Here is a 12,560-nt window from a genome sequence, read left to right as displayed (position 1 = left end):
AGATATTCAAACACCAAGGTATTAGGATATCAGGTATTAAGACGTAATGACATCGCGATACCGGGGTATTAAGGTATTAGGATATTGGTTATCGGGACACCGAGGTATTGAAATGCGGAGGTATCGATGTATTAGTGGTATTTAGAATCGGAATATGCTGACTTATCGAGACATCAGGATGTTGTTATATCGGAGCACAGATGTATTAGGACAATATTGTCGATAAGTCCATATATATGATACAAATCCGTACTTATCAAAATCCAATAGATAGTTACCAGTAACATGTCTACCACGTACACGTTAAGTCCTTGATGATACTACCTGTTATATGGCTCACGATATTGCGGAATCCCGGATTATTAGCGATTCAGTCGTCGAAAATACGACACATACCGTGGTTCCAATCCCGTCAGCCAATTCCATTGACGAATTCGTTCGATGACAAATCACATTGCACGTGCGACAAACTGATAGTGGCCTGATTTTTTCCATCATATTTATAATTCCAAAGCCATCGGTGGTAGATTAGTATAAACGATGCACGCTCCAGCGATTGCTTTCAGTTGATCAGTGCAACGATGATTGCTAAACTATTGCTAGAATTTTATCGATAATATCGAAACGATTGAACATTATTTATCTCATCGTGATTCGCGTCAATTGGCATACCACTTTCTTCCATACGTGACAAATTTTCTAAATATTACACATTCTGATAAAACATCAAGAGAAAACCTAACGATTGGAAATCCTAAAAGAGTAATGAACTTAATCTATAAAAAAGTAAAAATATTTGTTCTGTATACTAAGTATACTGTTCTGCTATTTCTCGTAAATAGAAATAATATTATTATTAAACGTTACATAAAATTGTAGGCATGCAGTCTATTTTTACGTGTTCTATGAACTTTTGAAAATTGTCTAGTTCGAAATAGACGAAATTGTTTCAAATGAATGATATCTTTTAATTAATTTAAACTGGTAAGTCGAACACACTCCGTATTTTCCATGCATTATTTTTCTATTCCTTGCAAACAAAATTGCTTTGAGAAATGTGTGTAAGGTATATTTTAATAACTGTGTTTGTTAAATGAAAAGAGAAAACGGGAGTGAATATTTTCAATTGACTTCGTCGAGTAAAGTCCCGGTTAAAAATTCCCTCGATTCTCCATCGCGTGTAACGATGCTTGTACGACGAAACAAAGTTCCATCTGTTTACAACAGCGATGTCGTACGGATAGATTGTATACACATTGAGAGAGAAATTGGTCGTAGCCAAATAAACAAAACATTTCTAAAAGAGAACCTCTAAACAAACGCGATCTTTTTCGTGAATTCCGTGGGAGCGGTGGAACTATATTTATTTAAATAGCCGGTAGAGTGTTCGCTTCATTCTTAGCGTTTGTAACTTTGTTGAACCGTCTAATTTCTGCTCCCTTTAACAGTTTTAAAGCCATCTTCGAAATTAGCTTCGATTATTTCGAATTTTACAATTTTAATTTTCGGTTTCGCAACTGTACATCTCTACACAATGGAATATTTTAAATAAATTAAATAAAGAGTGTATTATAATAAAGAATGTATTAAAATATTTCAAATATCCAACCGGTATTTTAATCAAATATCCTAATATTCAATATTCAAATAAGATATTCAAATAAAATATTCAATATTCAAGTAAGATATTCAAATAAAATATTCAAATAAAACATTCAAATAAAACATCCAACTAAAACATTCAAATAAAACATCCAACTAAAACTTCCGAATAAACCATTCTAATACCCAATGTACGAATAAAATATTCCAATATCCAATAATCGAATAAAATCTCCGTACCGTTTCCCGGGTAAGATATTTCAATATCCAATACTCCAATAAAATCGTCAAATCGGGGTAACCCGAAGACCCAAAATTTCGATAATGATCCGGGAGCGTAACAGAAAAAGAAAAAGGAAAAGAAAAGGAAAAAAAAGAAAAAAAAAAATAGGTTACCACCTCGAGGAATTAAGCTCGAATTCCAGCCGACTAGAATTACATTTAAATCGGTACCGAGTTGAAACAGCCTGTCAAAAATACATCGGAGCAACGAATACGATATAAATAGAAATTCATCCAGCGCTGGCGATAACCGCGAATCCCGTCCGTAACCGAGTATCTTCTGGAAACGTCGAGTGGTGGCCGGCTCGTTTCTAATCAGTCCGTTAGGTCACTTTTTCCAAAGGAAGGACACGTGTCCTGTTGCGCATCGTAAAGGGGTGGGCGTCAAAGGAAGCAGCTAGTGACCTCGAGAAGCATCGTTTCTATTTAGGACACTCGATAGACGATAACCGTGCCCCAGGATGCTGCCTGATAGAAAGCGGCGCGTGCGATTTAATTCCATTGAGATAGATGGCCATTCATGTTCCACGACACAGTTTAGTCTCGCCTCTTTCCAAACGTTATCAACGACCGATTCGATTCACCCCGCGGATCTTAAATACCCGTTCGATTTTCATACCGGTCGAACGACTCGTTTATCCACCCTGTAACCCCCGATTCGTCGAACGTCGAATCCCCGTGCTCGAAATAAATTCAACGTCGTTGTAACGTATACAGAACGCTCGCTATCTCCAGTGTTAAATATACTCGTCGCTCGAGGAAGCAGAAATCAACGAGACACCACCGCCGAGTGCCGCTATCTTTGTCGCAGGTTTAATTAATTTACTCCCGATTAGAGAACCGTTTTCGGTTCGTTAATGTAATTGGGTCATTGGATAATAATTTCGAGACCGAAGTCGGCTCCGAAACGGACGAACGCCGCTGATTGTGCACGATACGTTGAACAAAGAGAAATTGGAAAAGAAGAGGAAGGAAGAAAGAAAAAAAAAAAAAAAAAAAAGAATCGTTATTGTCCGGTCTGGGTGTCGAGCGATAGGCGTTACAAAACGATTACGACACGCGTGTTGGTTACGTCGATACAAGGAAAAATATTCGAAATTTCGCCAAGAGCGCTGCATCCACCGATAGGAAGGAACGTTTAACGAAGAGAATAGTTCGACAAAATGGCGTACAGTTATAACATCGAGGAAGTGCCACCGGACGATGTACCGTGCATGGAGCACGATCTACATCGCGCGAAAATGTTTCTTCAGAAATACAGTCCAGAGTCGGGTAATAGTTTGTGAGTTTTGGAAAATGAATCGACACGGGTACGGTAATCGTCGAGAAAAATTCTTATCGATCGAGGGAATCGTACAAATGACTAAGGAAATTTTATCGATCGAGAAACGACTCTTGTACGTTACCGAGAGAAGTAAATAGTTATTTAATTATCGGGTAATCGTTTTAAGGTTACGTTTTCCTAGGGTTGCGCGCGCTTTGAAACTCTTCGCGAGCTGGGAAATCGTTCGTAGCAAGTTTCAAGGTATCGTTAACGCGATTATCGAGGCAGACACGGTTTCGGTTGCGGACGTCCCTCTGTCGTCAGATACTCGATTTAATTAAACACGAGGGAGGACAAACGTACACGGCTAAATAAGAAAGAAACTCCTCAGAGTCGCGTTTCTGTTCGACTGACAGGATTATGAACAGGATTCCATCAAACGGAGACTTGCACGATCTTTTCAGAATTTTAATCGAAATGTTACGAGACGGCTCGATGTTCGACGTTGGGTCTTCGTTCTCGTACAACTTGGAAATTTATTTATTTATCACACGGGGGGAAGTGTAAGAAATATTTCCTCGGTTGTGGTAGAGAATGGAGCAAATGAAATTGAATGAAAGAGAAGGGTAGATTAGAATTATCCTAATTACAAAATAGAATACCGATATAATTATATATATATAATTTCGTCAAATTTCCAATTTGAATAAATAAAGTAAACCTCGAAGGAGTGTCGTTAAATTAAATTTTTCTTATTTAAAATCAGATCTACAACCCAACTAAACAATATATATATATAAGTAAACCTCGAAGGAGTGTCGTTAAATTAAATTTTTTTAGCTTTAAAATTTTCTTATATATATATTGTTTAGTTGGGTTGTAGATCTGATTTTAAATAAGAAAATTTTAAAGTTGAAAAAATTTAATTTAACGACACTCCTTCGAGATTTTTTTTATTCATTCGAATTGGAAATTTCACGAAATTTCGCCTGTATTTTTTTTTCTCTTTTTCTCAAATTCAATTCTTCTCGAACAACCTTTACGCGTTATTTTTTTTTTCTCAAATTCAGTTCTTCTCGAACAATATTCACGCGTTACAGGTACGATCATTTGACGGAAGTATTAGCGAAGATACTCGCGGAGAGACCGAAAAACGTGGTGGATATTTTCGAGGAGTACAGCAGAAAAGTAAAGGAGGAAAGATTCAAAACCCAGACCGATCATCTTCGAGATCTGTACGTACCACCGTCACAGTACGAAGACGCGAAGAAATTCGTGAAATTGTTCGAGGTGATCAATCACTAAAGTAGAATATTTGGACAGTTAATTATAAAAGTTCAATCTCCCATTCGTTCCTCCTCTCCCGACCTTTCTTCGCGACGTGAATGATAATTATAATTTTTTGCCCCACCGATAAGTAAATCCGGAGAGAATCATCTGTTTTTGATCGATCGACGCAATAATGGATATTTACGAGTGTCTTTTTCAAGAATGGAATAAACTTTGAGAAATGGGAACAGAAAGAATCTGATGATGATGAAAAGTTGAGAAGAGTGGTTTACGAGTGTCTCTTTCAAGAATGGGATAAATTTTGTAAAATAAGAACAGAAAGAATCCGATGATGATGAAAAATTCGAGTAACGAGACAATTTTGAATTGCTTTCGTTAAAAAAAATAATCGAAAGAGAAAAAATGGTTGAATCGAGGATCCATATTTGCTTCTGCAATTTTAACGACGTCTATAAATGTAACTCAATTTGTTGCAGGAGGTTCAACGGATCGATGAAACCGAACGTGAAACACTGGAAGAGGAAGACGAAGACGATAAGAAGAAACTGGATTTGATGAAACTGTTGTTTTACTTCGAACAAACTAATGTAGGATTGCCTCGTACCGAAATGGCGATGCTCAATTTATCTATACGGAAACTGATGGCTGAAGCTCCTATCGGCAACGTTAAGTACGCAACATTACTAACCGTTAATAGAATAATTCGACGTTAATTTCAAATGGGGAAATATTTCACTCGTATGAATTATTTAAATATTCAAATATCGGGTTTCGAATATTTTATTCAAATATTCGTATTTTCACCTCCGAATGTTTTATTTCAATATTTAAATTCCCACTTCCAAATATATCGACTAATAACACTCGTAGCTTTTACTTATCGATAATTGGGAAATTTCTTCACTGTGCATACTTTGTTGTTCAACAATAAGTAATATCTTTCATATCTTTTGTATCTTTTATATCTTTTATATCTTTTATATATTTTGTATCTTTTATATATTTTATATCTTTTATATATTTTATATCATTTATATATTTTATATATTTTATATATTTTATATCTTTTATATCTTTTATATATTTTATATCTTTTATATATTTTATATATTTTATATCTTTTATATATTTTATATATTTTATATCTTTTATATATTTTATATATTTTATATATTTTATATATTTTATATATTTTATATATTTTATATATTTTATATCTTTTATATATTTTATATATTTTGTATCTTTTATATCTTTAATATTAATATTACCCTGGTGCCAAAGATATTACTCATTGAATCTTTCACTCTTAAAATCGATCGATTACACGGACCATTTTCTAACGAAGATTTTGGGGCAAGATCCTCGGCAACCCGAAAAATTACTACGTAGTGGAAGCTGATCTCACAACCGAGGAACTGAACAAGAGATTGGAGGTGAACGCAACACGGCCAAGAATAATTCACTTTTGATTCGTGCTTAACGAACTTCCAAAGTTCTTTAATAACCTTACAACAACGACGGGCTATTAAAGTTCCGTCTGTTCTTCGAAACAATATTTTTCCCCAATTCTCGTCGACTACTCTGCCGGCAGAAATTAGCCGAGGAGGAGCTGGAGGAGGAGAGGAAGCGTCAAGAGGAACTGGCGAAAGCGGAAACAGCGGCCGGAGTTGCGGACGAAACAGATGCACTTTTAGAAAGAGACGATCAAGAGGATAGAACAGAAGATGCAGAAGGGAAAGAAGAAAAGGAAAAAGTGGGTTTGAAGCTCGTGTTTCCACCTCTGCCTACACATTCGTGGAAACCAGCAACGGAAGTGCCCGCCGAGAGGATCGGAAGTGGCTTGAATTCCAAGGTATAATCGTGCTCGTGCTTCCTAACGTACAATTTATCGATGTAACTTTACAGTGAAAAAGAATCACACGTGAGAATAGTATTCCATTCGAGGTTTCTCTGATTCAAAGACAAGAAACTAAAATTATAGTGTGCAAAATCAAAATATATTATTGGGTAAAATATAAATATTGGGTTGTTCAGAAAGTCTTTTTTTTGAATATTTTTCAGCTCTGTTAGATTTTTTTTAGAGCGTACAAACATTTTATTAAATTATATATTCTCCATTTTGGGAAAGGAAATCACTTGACGAACAACTAAATATATAAGAATCTTATCACAGAAGATACTATTGTTGTGAAATTATTTAAAAACTTAATTCGACAACGATCTATGCACGAGAGTTGAATTTCAATGGAAATATTTGCAAGTAATATTACAGGAAGACGATGGAAAATTGTAACAATTGTAAAGCGATACTTTTAAACATTCTACAAATTGTGTCGAATGGAATTCGTGTCTTATTCGCTACAGTATTTTTAACCGAGTAAAAAGCGCATACTTTAATAAAAATTCGATAAAACAAAAAAACTGATCGAAGAATCATAGGAAGCAACTCGACCCAGAAAATTTAATAAAATCAAGAGCGAGGAAATTGATAAAATCAAATTCGTTAAAAAAAATAACAAACTATTTTTCAGCCCCGTTAGATTACAAATCGATCGTTCCTATGATCCTACAATACGAACTTAAAAAAAAAAATTAATTCCTTAAAAAATTCAATATCGAACCAAAGTTTCCAAAATCGAAATAATTACCAATCACGAGCAACCGAGAAACATTCCCTCGTCCACGAATTGATTCAAATTACAATCACAGCTCGAGTTGAATCGATAACGAAAATTATTTACATAAGTACTCATCAAATATTTAAGTTCTGTAGAAACTCGTTTCGTTTACCAAAATGGAGAATATACAATCTGATGAAACGTTTGTGAGCTCTGAAAAAACTCGTGTTTCATTTTCACATTTTCAAAAAAAAAAAAACAAAATTACTTTCCGAACAACCCGATGGAAAATTCGTACCGTTGAATGAACCCTCCTACACACGTTGCAGCTCCGTTAGATACGAAGTTGCCCGTTCAGCGTTCACTATGCGAAACACGTTGCAAGTTTTTCGCGATCTCACGGGATCGGCTTTGTTCCAGGTGTATTTTGTATGCAACAAGCCCGGCCCGGACACGTGGATCGAACTTCCGTCAGTTACACCGCAGCAGATACTAATCGCGCGACAGATTGTTCGTTACTGCACGGGAAATTTAGAAACACCGGTACGTGGCGACCGGATATATCGTTCGTGGGTGTTTCAAAGGGGGATCGTTTTTCCTTATAGATTCACACGTACCCCCCGTACCCAGGCACGGAGAAAAATTATCTACGAGCGCAAATAGCCCGAATCAGCGCGACCACTCAGGTCTCGCCGATTGGTTTCTTCACTTTCGAAGGTGAGAACGAGGAAGAGGAACTTGGCGAGGAACCGGAAGAAGGTAATTCTCACGTGTTCCTTTTAACGATACCAGAACGAATTCCCAGCGAGGGAGAAAGATTGTATATTACCGAATAAAAACGCGACGAGTCACGAATACGTTCGAACAGTTTTTTTATTTGCGAGTTACAGTGGTTTTTGTACGATATATTTTGCAACTTCGAAGAGTTAGGTTTGTTGAATTGTTGGTGTAGGTGTCACGTTAACCGAGAACGTGCATTACGACCCGTTGTCCGTTAAGAACCTGGTGGACCCTTCAATGGCGAACTGGTGTCACCACGTGCCTTATATACTGAAACAGGGTCGTACTGTTTGGTGGAACCCGGTGAAAGAGGACGAAGAGGTTGGTTGATACACTGGATCTAAAATGGAGTCCACACGGATCGTTACTGTTCGAGGGTTGGGAAGAACTTCGAGGGAAACTGAAGTGTTTTCATTATCTCGATCTTGATGAGAAATTATCTTGATTTGAACGATCACTTGGAATGGATTGATTTTGGAAAGGAATGTTGTGAGAACGATTGCTGGGACATGTTGAGTTTGAGAAAAGGTGTATGAGGATAGTTGCTTGGAACGTGTGGATTTTGAGAGAGAAAAAGGTGTGAGAATGTTGATTTGCGGTATGTTGAGCGAAAGAAAGTGTATGGAAGTGGTTGTTTGGGATGTGTTAATTTTGGAAAAGGGAGTATGAGAATGGTTGCTTGGAACGTGTTGAGTTTGAGAAGAAAAAGATGTGAGAATGAGATATGTTGAGTGAAAGAAAGTGTATGGAAGTGGTTGCTTGGAATATGTTTATTTTGAGAAGAAAAAGATGTGAGAATGCAATACGTTGAGTCGAAAAAAATGTATGGAAATGGTTGCTTGGAACGTATTAATTTTGGAAAAAAAGGAGTATGAGAATCTTAGCTTGGAACGTGTTGATTTTGAAAAAAGAAAGCTGTGAGAATGACGACTTGCAATACGTCGAGTCGAAAAAAATGTATGGAAACGGTTGCTTGGAACGTGTTAATTTCGAAATAAAAAAAAAAAGAAAATGGACGAGATTACGGATGGTGTAGTCACAAACAATGTGGCACCAGGTGGTCCAGATGAGGAAAACACCTTCACTGTACACGCTACGTTGCGTCGATACAGAACCGTGTGTTTAGGAAGAGGTCGGAGAAGAAGAAGAAGCATTGGGGGATGAGGAAGAGAAGAAGAATAACGATCAGAGGGAGGTCGGGCCACCACTTCTGACCCCTCTGTCGGAAGATGCCATCGTCGACACGATAATACCTTGGACAGCTAGACAATCGTCTCAGGTGCTACCCGATTTGGCGGTGGCGTTGTTGAGATCGAACATTTGGCCAGGGGCATTCGCGTTCGCTTGTGAAAGGTTCGTGCAACCCGGCCCGTGTTCGATAATGATTTTCTATTAGGTTATCTGTGTTATTTATGCGACCGACCGATATCAATTTCCACGAGACGACGAAGAAACGGGACGATCACATGGAACCCGTTATCGTTTGGCTCGAATCAACCGTGAATGGAGAAATTATGGCGGTTCAAAGGGAGGAAATTAATGCTCGAGGAGCACCACGCTAATGTTTCTTTAATGGTGTCGAATTGTAGACGTTTTGCTAACTTGTACATCGGCTGGGGCCACAAATACAACGCGTTCAACTATAGTCCACCGACCATGCCACCTGTGCAGGACCAGTACAAATTAGGTCCAGAGATCATGGAGACCCAAGATCCCACCTTCGAACAGGAAGAGGCCTATCGTATTGCACACTTACCACCTCCGCCACCTTTACCGATGGGTAACTATATTTACTTACAGGATTAACAATTGTGGTCTACGTTTTGGATAATAAATGAATTTGTTTCTTTAGGAGAGGAGGAAGAAGAAGTTGTGGAAGAAGAGGAGGAGGAAGAAGAAGAAGAAGAAGATGACGAGTGATCAAGATGGCTGCCTTACCTGAAGAATTAATATTTACTGTTGGTAAAACAGATCGAGGTGTTCGGATATTGATACTTTTATTGTACTCGAATATTGATACTCCTATGATACTATCGTTTGTAGTTTGCAAAACGAGTCATTGATGATTGTTTGAAACTACTTCGATTTTATAGAAAGATACCATTTAAACATAGATGTGTACCAATGTTCAACTGTGATGATATATTCGTAATTGAGTTTCATGTTCGACGTTAAAGAATATAATCCATGGAGATCGATAAGCGACTTGTAAGCATTTGTTTCAATATATTAAACGAATTCGTCTATCATTGTAAAAATAATTATTTAGGCACTTGTTAAAGTTTCATTGTGCGATTTTTAATTTTCCGTCGGTAGAACAGTGCGATATGTACTAGGGAATTTTTTCCCGTCGTTTAGTAATTTTTACGAATTCGTAAAACACGTACTCCATTGTTTATGGTGTTGCACATGTGATGTTTCCCGCTAAATGTTATTAAGCAGAGTATATTTGTAATTTAAAAAGAAAAAAACATGACTGAAGAAGTAACTGAAACCGAACATATTTTACGACCAATGAAATGCGAATTGAATCAACTGTCTATGCCTGATGGATCAGCAATGTTCATGCAAGGTAGGTTAATTGTAATTGTTTGTATCATTATCTGTAAGTAATGCTTATAATTTAGGAGATACTGCTGTCCTCGCTGGTATTTATGGACCAGTTGAGGCAAAACCACAGAAAATGATTTACAACAAAGCATCGGTCGAAGTATCATATGTCCCTGTAAGAGGTCCACCTAGTAAGTTGAATGAAATTTTCATCTAAACTTTAATGTTAATATTTTAATAGTGTGATAATGGAATTCTTTGATTTACTTTATAAGAGGTGGATGACAGATTGACAGAAATGTACATAAAAGAAACATGCGAGGCGGCGATAATTGTTACATTTCATCCAGCGACGGCTATATGCATCAATATACAAGAATTGGAAGATTCTGGTGGGGTATGGTTTACTTTTCCATATTGTAGCACAAGAATGCTTGAAATCTTGGTTGGCAAATATAACTTAATGTTTCAGTTGCTAGCCTGCACGATCAATGCCACCTGTTTAGCGCTCATTAATGCAGCAGTTCCAATGAAATTTACCATTGCAGCCGTCAGTTGTATGATAGAGAGAAATACTGGAAATATTATACTAGATCCTGATAGCATTCAATTACAGGTATAGATAAAGATCTCTGTATATATTTAAAAACAAGTTACTAATTTATTATACTTTTCTTTTAGGATGCTAGAGCAGAATTCACATACGGATTTGATAGTACAAAGAGGGATATTGTATGTTGTCACACTGCAGGTTGTTTCACAGAAGCCGAATTTTCAAAAACAATGTTCAAATGTAAAGAAGCTAGTAAATATATATTTGATTTTTATAGAAATCTTGTAAAAAAGTATGCAAATATAATATAGACTTTCAATATTTTTGTAAAATGTGGTTTATATTTTTTGCTCTCAATTATCAATCGAAATTTTAATCGATCTGTATCTTTGCATTAGACAAAAACCAAACATACAGTGGAATGTTTTCTTCGGTTATTACAGGTAGAATAATTTTTAAAATTGATAGGTTATGCAAGGTAGGTTATAATTATCTTAATCAACGAAATGTTATTACTCGTGGGTTTAATTTATATCCGTGATCGCTATACTCATCAAAGTGAGTATACAACGAGTCAACCGGGTCAATTTGGATCTTTTATATTGAATATGGTTGAAGATAAAAACGTACATGTAACTTACCGATCGTTGGTGTTGCCGAGTGGAGGACAGTGTAAAAGTCATCAGCAAAATCATCGAGGAAATTCTGCTGAATCCATAGTTGTAGTGATAAAATGTTGAGAATCTGTACAAAAAAATAGAAGATACTATCATCAGCTTTTTAAATGATACAGTTTTTGGTTTTGATGTATAGAACTCTACATTCGAAACTAACGACACCTAATTATTTTGAAAACTTGAAACTGTATTCTTTTCTAAACGTTTATATATTGAAATACGGAGGTACTTACAGTCTTTGTTCGTGAAGCATCGCTCAATATTTTTCTAATAGTGATTTATAAAGCGAAGAGAGCCACGATGCTCTAGGAATAATTTATAATACACAGCAAACACTGACTCTGTTTCGCGCGCGTCTACAATGTGATCGAGAGTCGATGCCACAGGATGCTGAAAGGCGCAAGCAACTGCGCAGCGAACACTCACCGCAAAGACAAAATATTCAAATAAATTCTATTCTATTTAAGATAATTGTTCAATTTTTAAATATTATATTACAAATTTTTTATATTAAAGTTGTAAACATGATTATGTTTATTGAATCAAATTTTAAAGTATGTCTCGATTTTTATAATGTTCTGAAATCGATATAAATCGAAGATCGTACTTACTCATATTTTAAGATAGTAGTACATTAAAACTGTGCAGTTTTTGCATTATTTTAAATTTGAATAGAAAAATGTACACAAACGCAATTGTGATAATTAATAAGGGCAAATTTATTAACAATCAATTAAATAATTGATACTCACATCGAATCTTCAACCTCGATTTGAAACGCCGACTTCATAAAATATTACTGATTTGAAGCGACCTCTTCGTTCCAAACGGAGATTCTGGTAACTATACTCAACTGAATCATTCAAACGATACTTTTGATTTACCACCGTATTTCTTGGAAGCAGCAAAAATTAATGGGCACGTATGTACTTTAAATATCT

General features: G+C 36.2%; 2 protein-coding genes across 2 annotated transcripts; both read left to right on the top strand.

The window, feature by feature from the left end:
- Window positions 1-3,047: 3,047 nt before the first annotated feature.
- Rsph4a (Radial spoke head protein 4a) lies at window positions 3,048-9,765 on the top strand. The gene is made up of 11 exons (XM_076309676.1): window positions 3,048-3,166; window positions 4,249-4,438; window positions 4,918-5,108; window positions 5,787-5,874; window positions 6,033-6,293; window positions 7,480-7,602; window positions 7,665-7,818; window positions 8,012-8,160; window positions 8,966-9,192; window positions 9,429-9,619; window positions 9,692-9,765. The coding sequence occupies exons 1-11, from the start codon at window positions 3,048-3,050 to the stop codon at window positions 9,757-9,759; spliced, it is 1,761 nt and encodes a 586-aa protein (XP_076165791.1). The 3' UTR covers window positions 9,760-9,765.
- Window positions 9,766-10,238: 473 nt separating this feature from the next.
- Window positions 10,239-11,263, top strand: Rrp46 (exosome complex component Rrp46). Its single transcript, XM_076309607.1, has 5 exons — window positions 10,239-10,411; window positions 10,467-10,580; window positions 10,665-10,786; window positions 10,862-11,005; window positions 11,071-11,263. Exons 1-5 carry the CDS (start codon window positions 10,312-10,314, stop codon window positions 11,251-11,253), a joined length of 663 nt encoding a protein of 220 aa, XP_076165722.1. The 5' UTR covers window positions 10,239-10,311; the 3' UTR covers window positions 11,254-11,263.
- Window positions 11,264-12,560: the final 1,297 nt, after the last annotated feature.

This window comes from Ptiloglossa arizonensis, chromosome 4 (genome assembly GCF_051014685.1).
Source record: "Ptiloglossa arizonensis isolate GNS036 chromosome 4, iyPtiAriz1_principal, whole genome shotgun sequence".
NCBI lineage: Eukaryota > Metazoa > Arthropoda > Insecta > Hymenoptera > Colletidae > Ptiloglossa > Ptiloglossa arizonensis.
This window is presented reverse-complemented; position numbering and strand designations above follow the sequence as displayed.

What these genes read in the sequence shown, in the direction of transcription:
- Rrp46 (XM_076309607.1), top strand. Translation starts at nt 10,312, where the DNA reads ATGACTGAAGAAGTAACTGAAACCGAACATATTTTACGACCAATGAAA. An exon ending in AATTGGAAGATTCTGGTGGG is followed by an intron (nt 10,787 to 10,861) that starts GTATGGTTTACT and finishes TTAATGTTTCAG; the next exon opens with TTGCTAGCCTGCACGATCAA. An exon ending in CTGATAGCATTCAATTACAG is followed by an intron (nt 11,006 to 11,070) that starts GTATAGATAAAG and finishes CTTTTCTTTTAG; the next exon opens with GATGCTAGAGCAGAATTCAC.
- Rsph4a (XM_076309676.1), top strand. Translation starts at nt 3,048, where the DNA reads ATGGCGTACAGTTATAACATCGAGGAAGTGCCACCGGACGATGTACCG. An exon ending in CCAGAGTCGGGTAATAGTTT is followed by an intron (nt 3,167 to 4,248) that starts GTGAGTTTTGGA and finishes CACGCGTTACAG; the next exon opens with GTACGATCATTTGACGGAAG. An exon ending in AATTCGTGAAATTGTTCGAG is followed by an intron (nt 4,439 to 4,917) that starts GTGATCAATCAC and finishes TTGTTGCAGGAG; the next exon opens with GTTCAACGGATCGATGAAAC.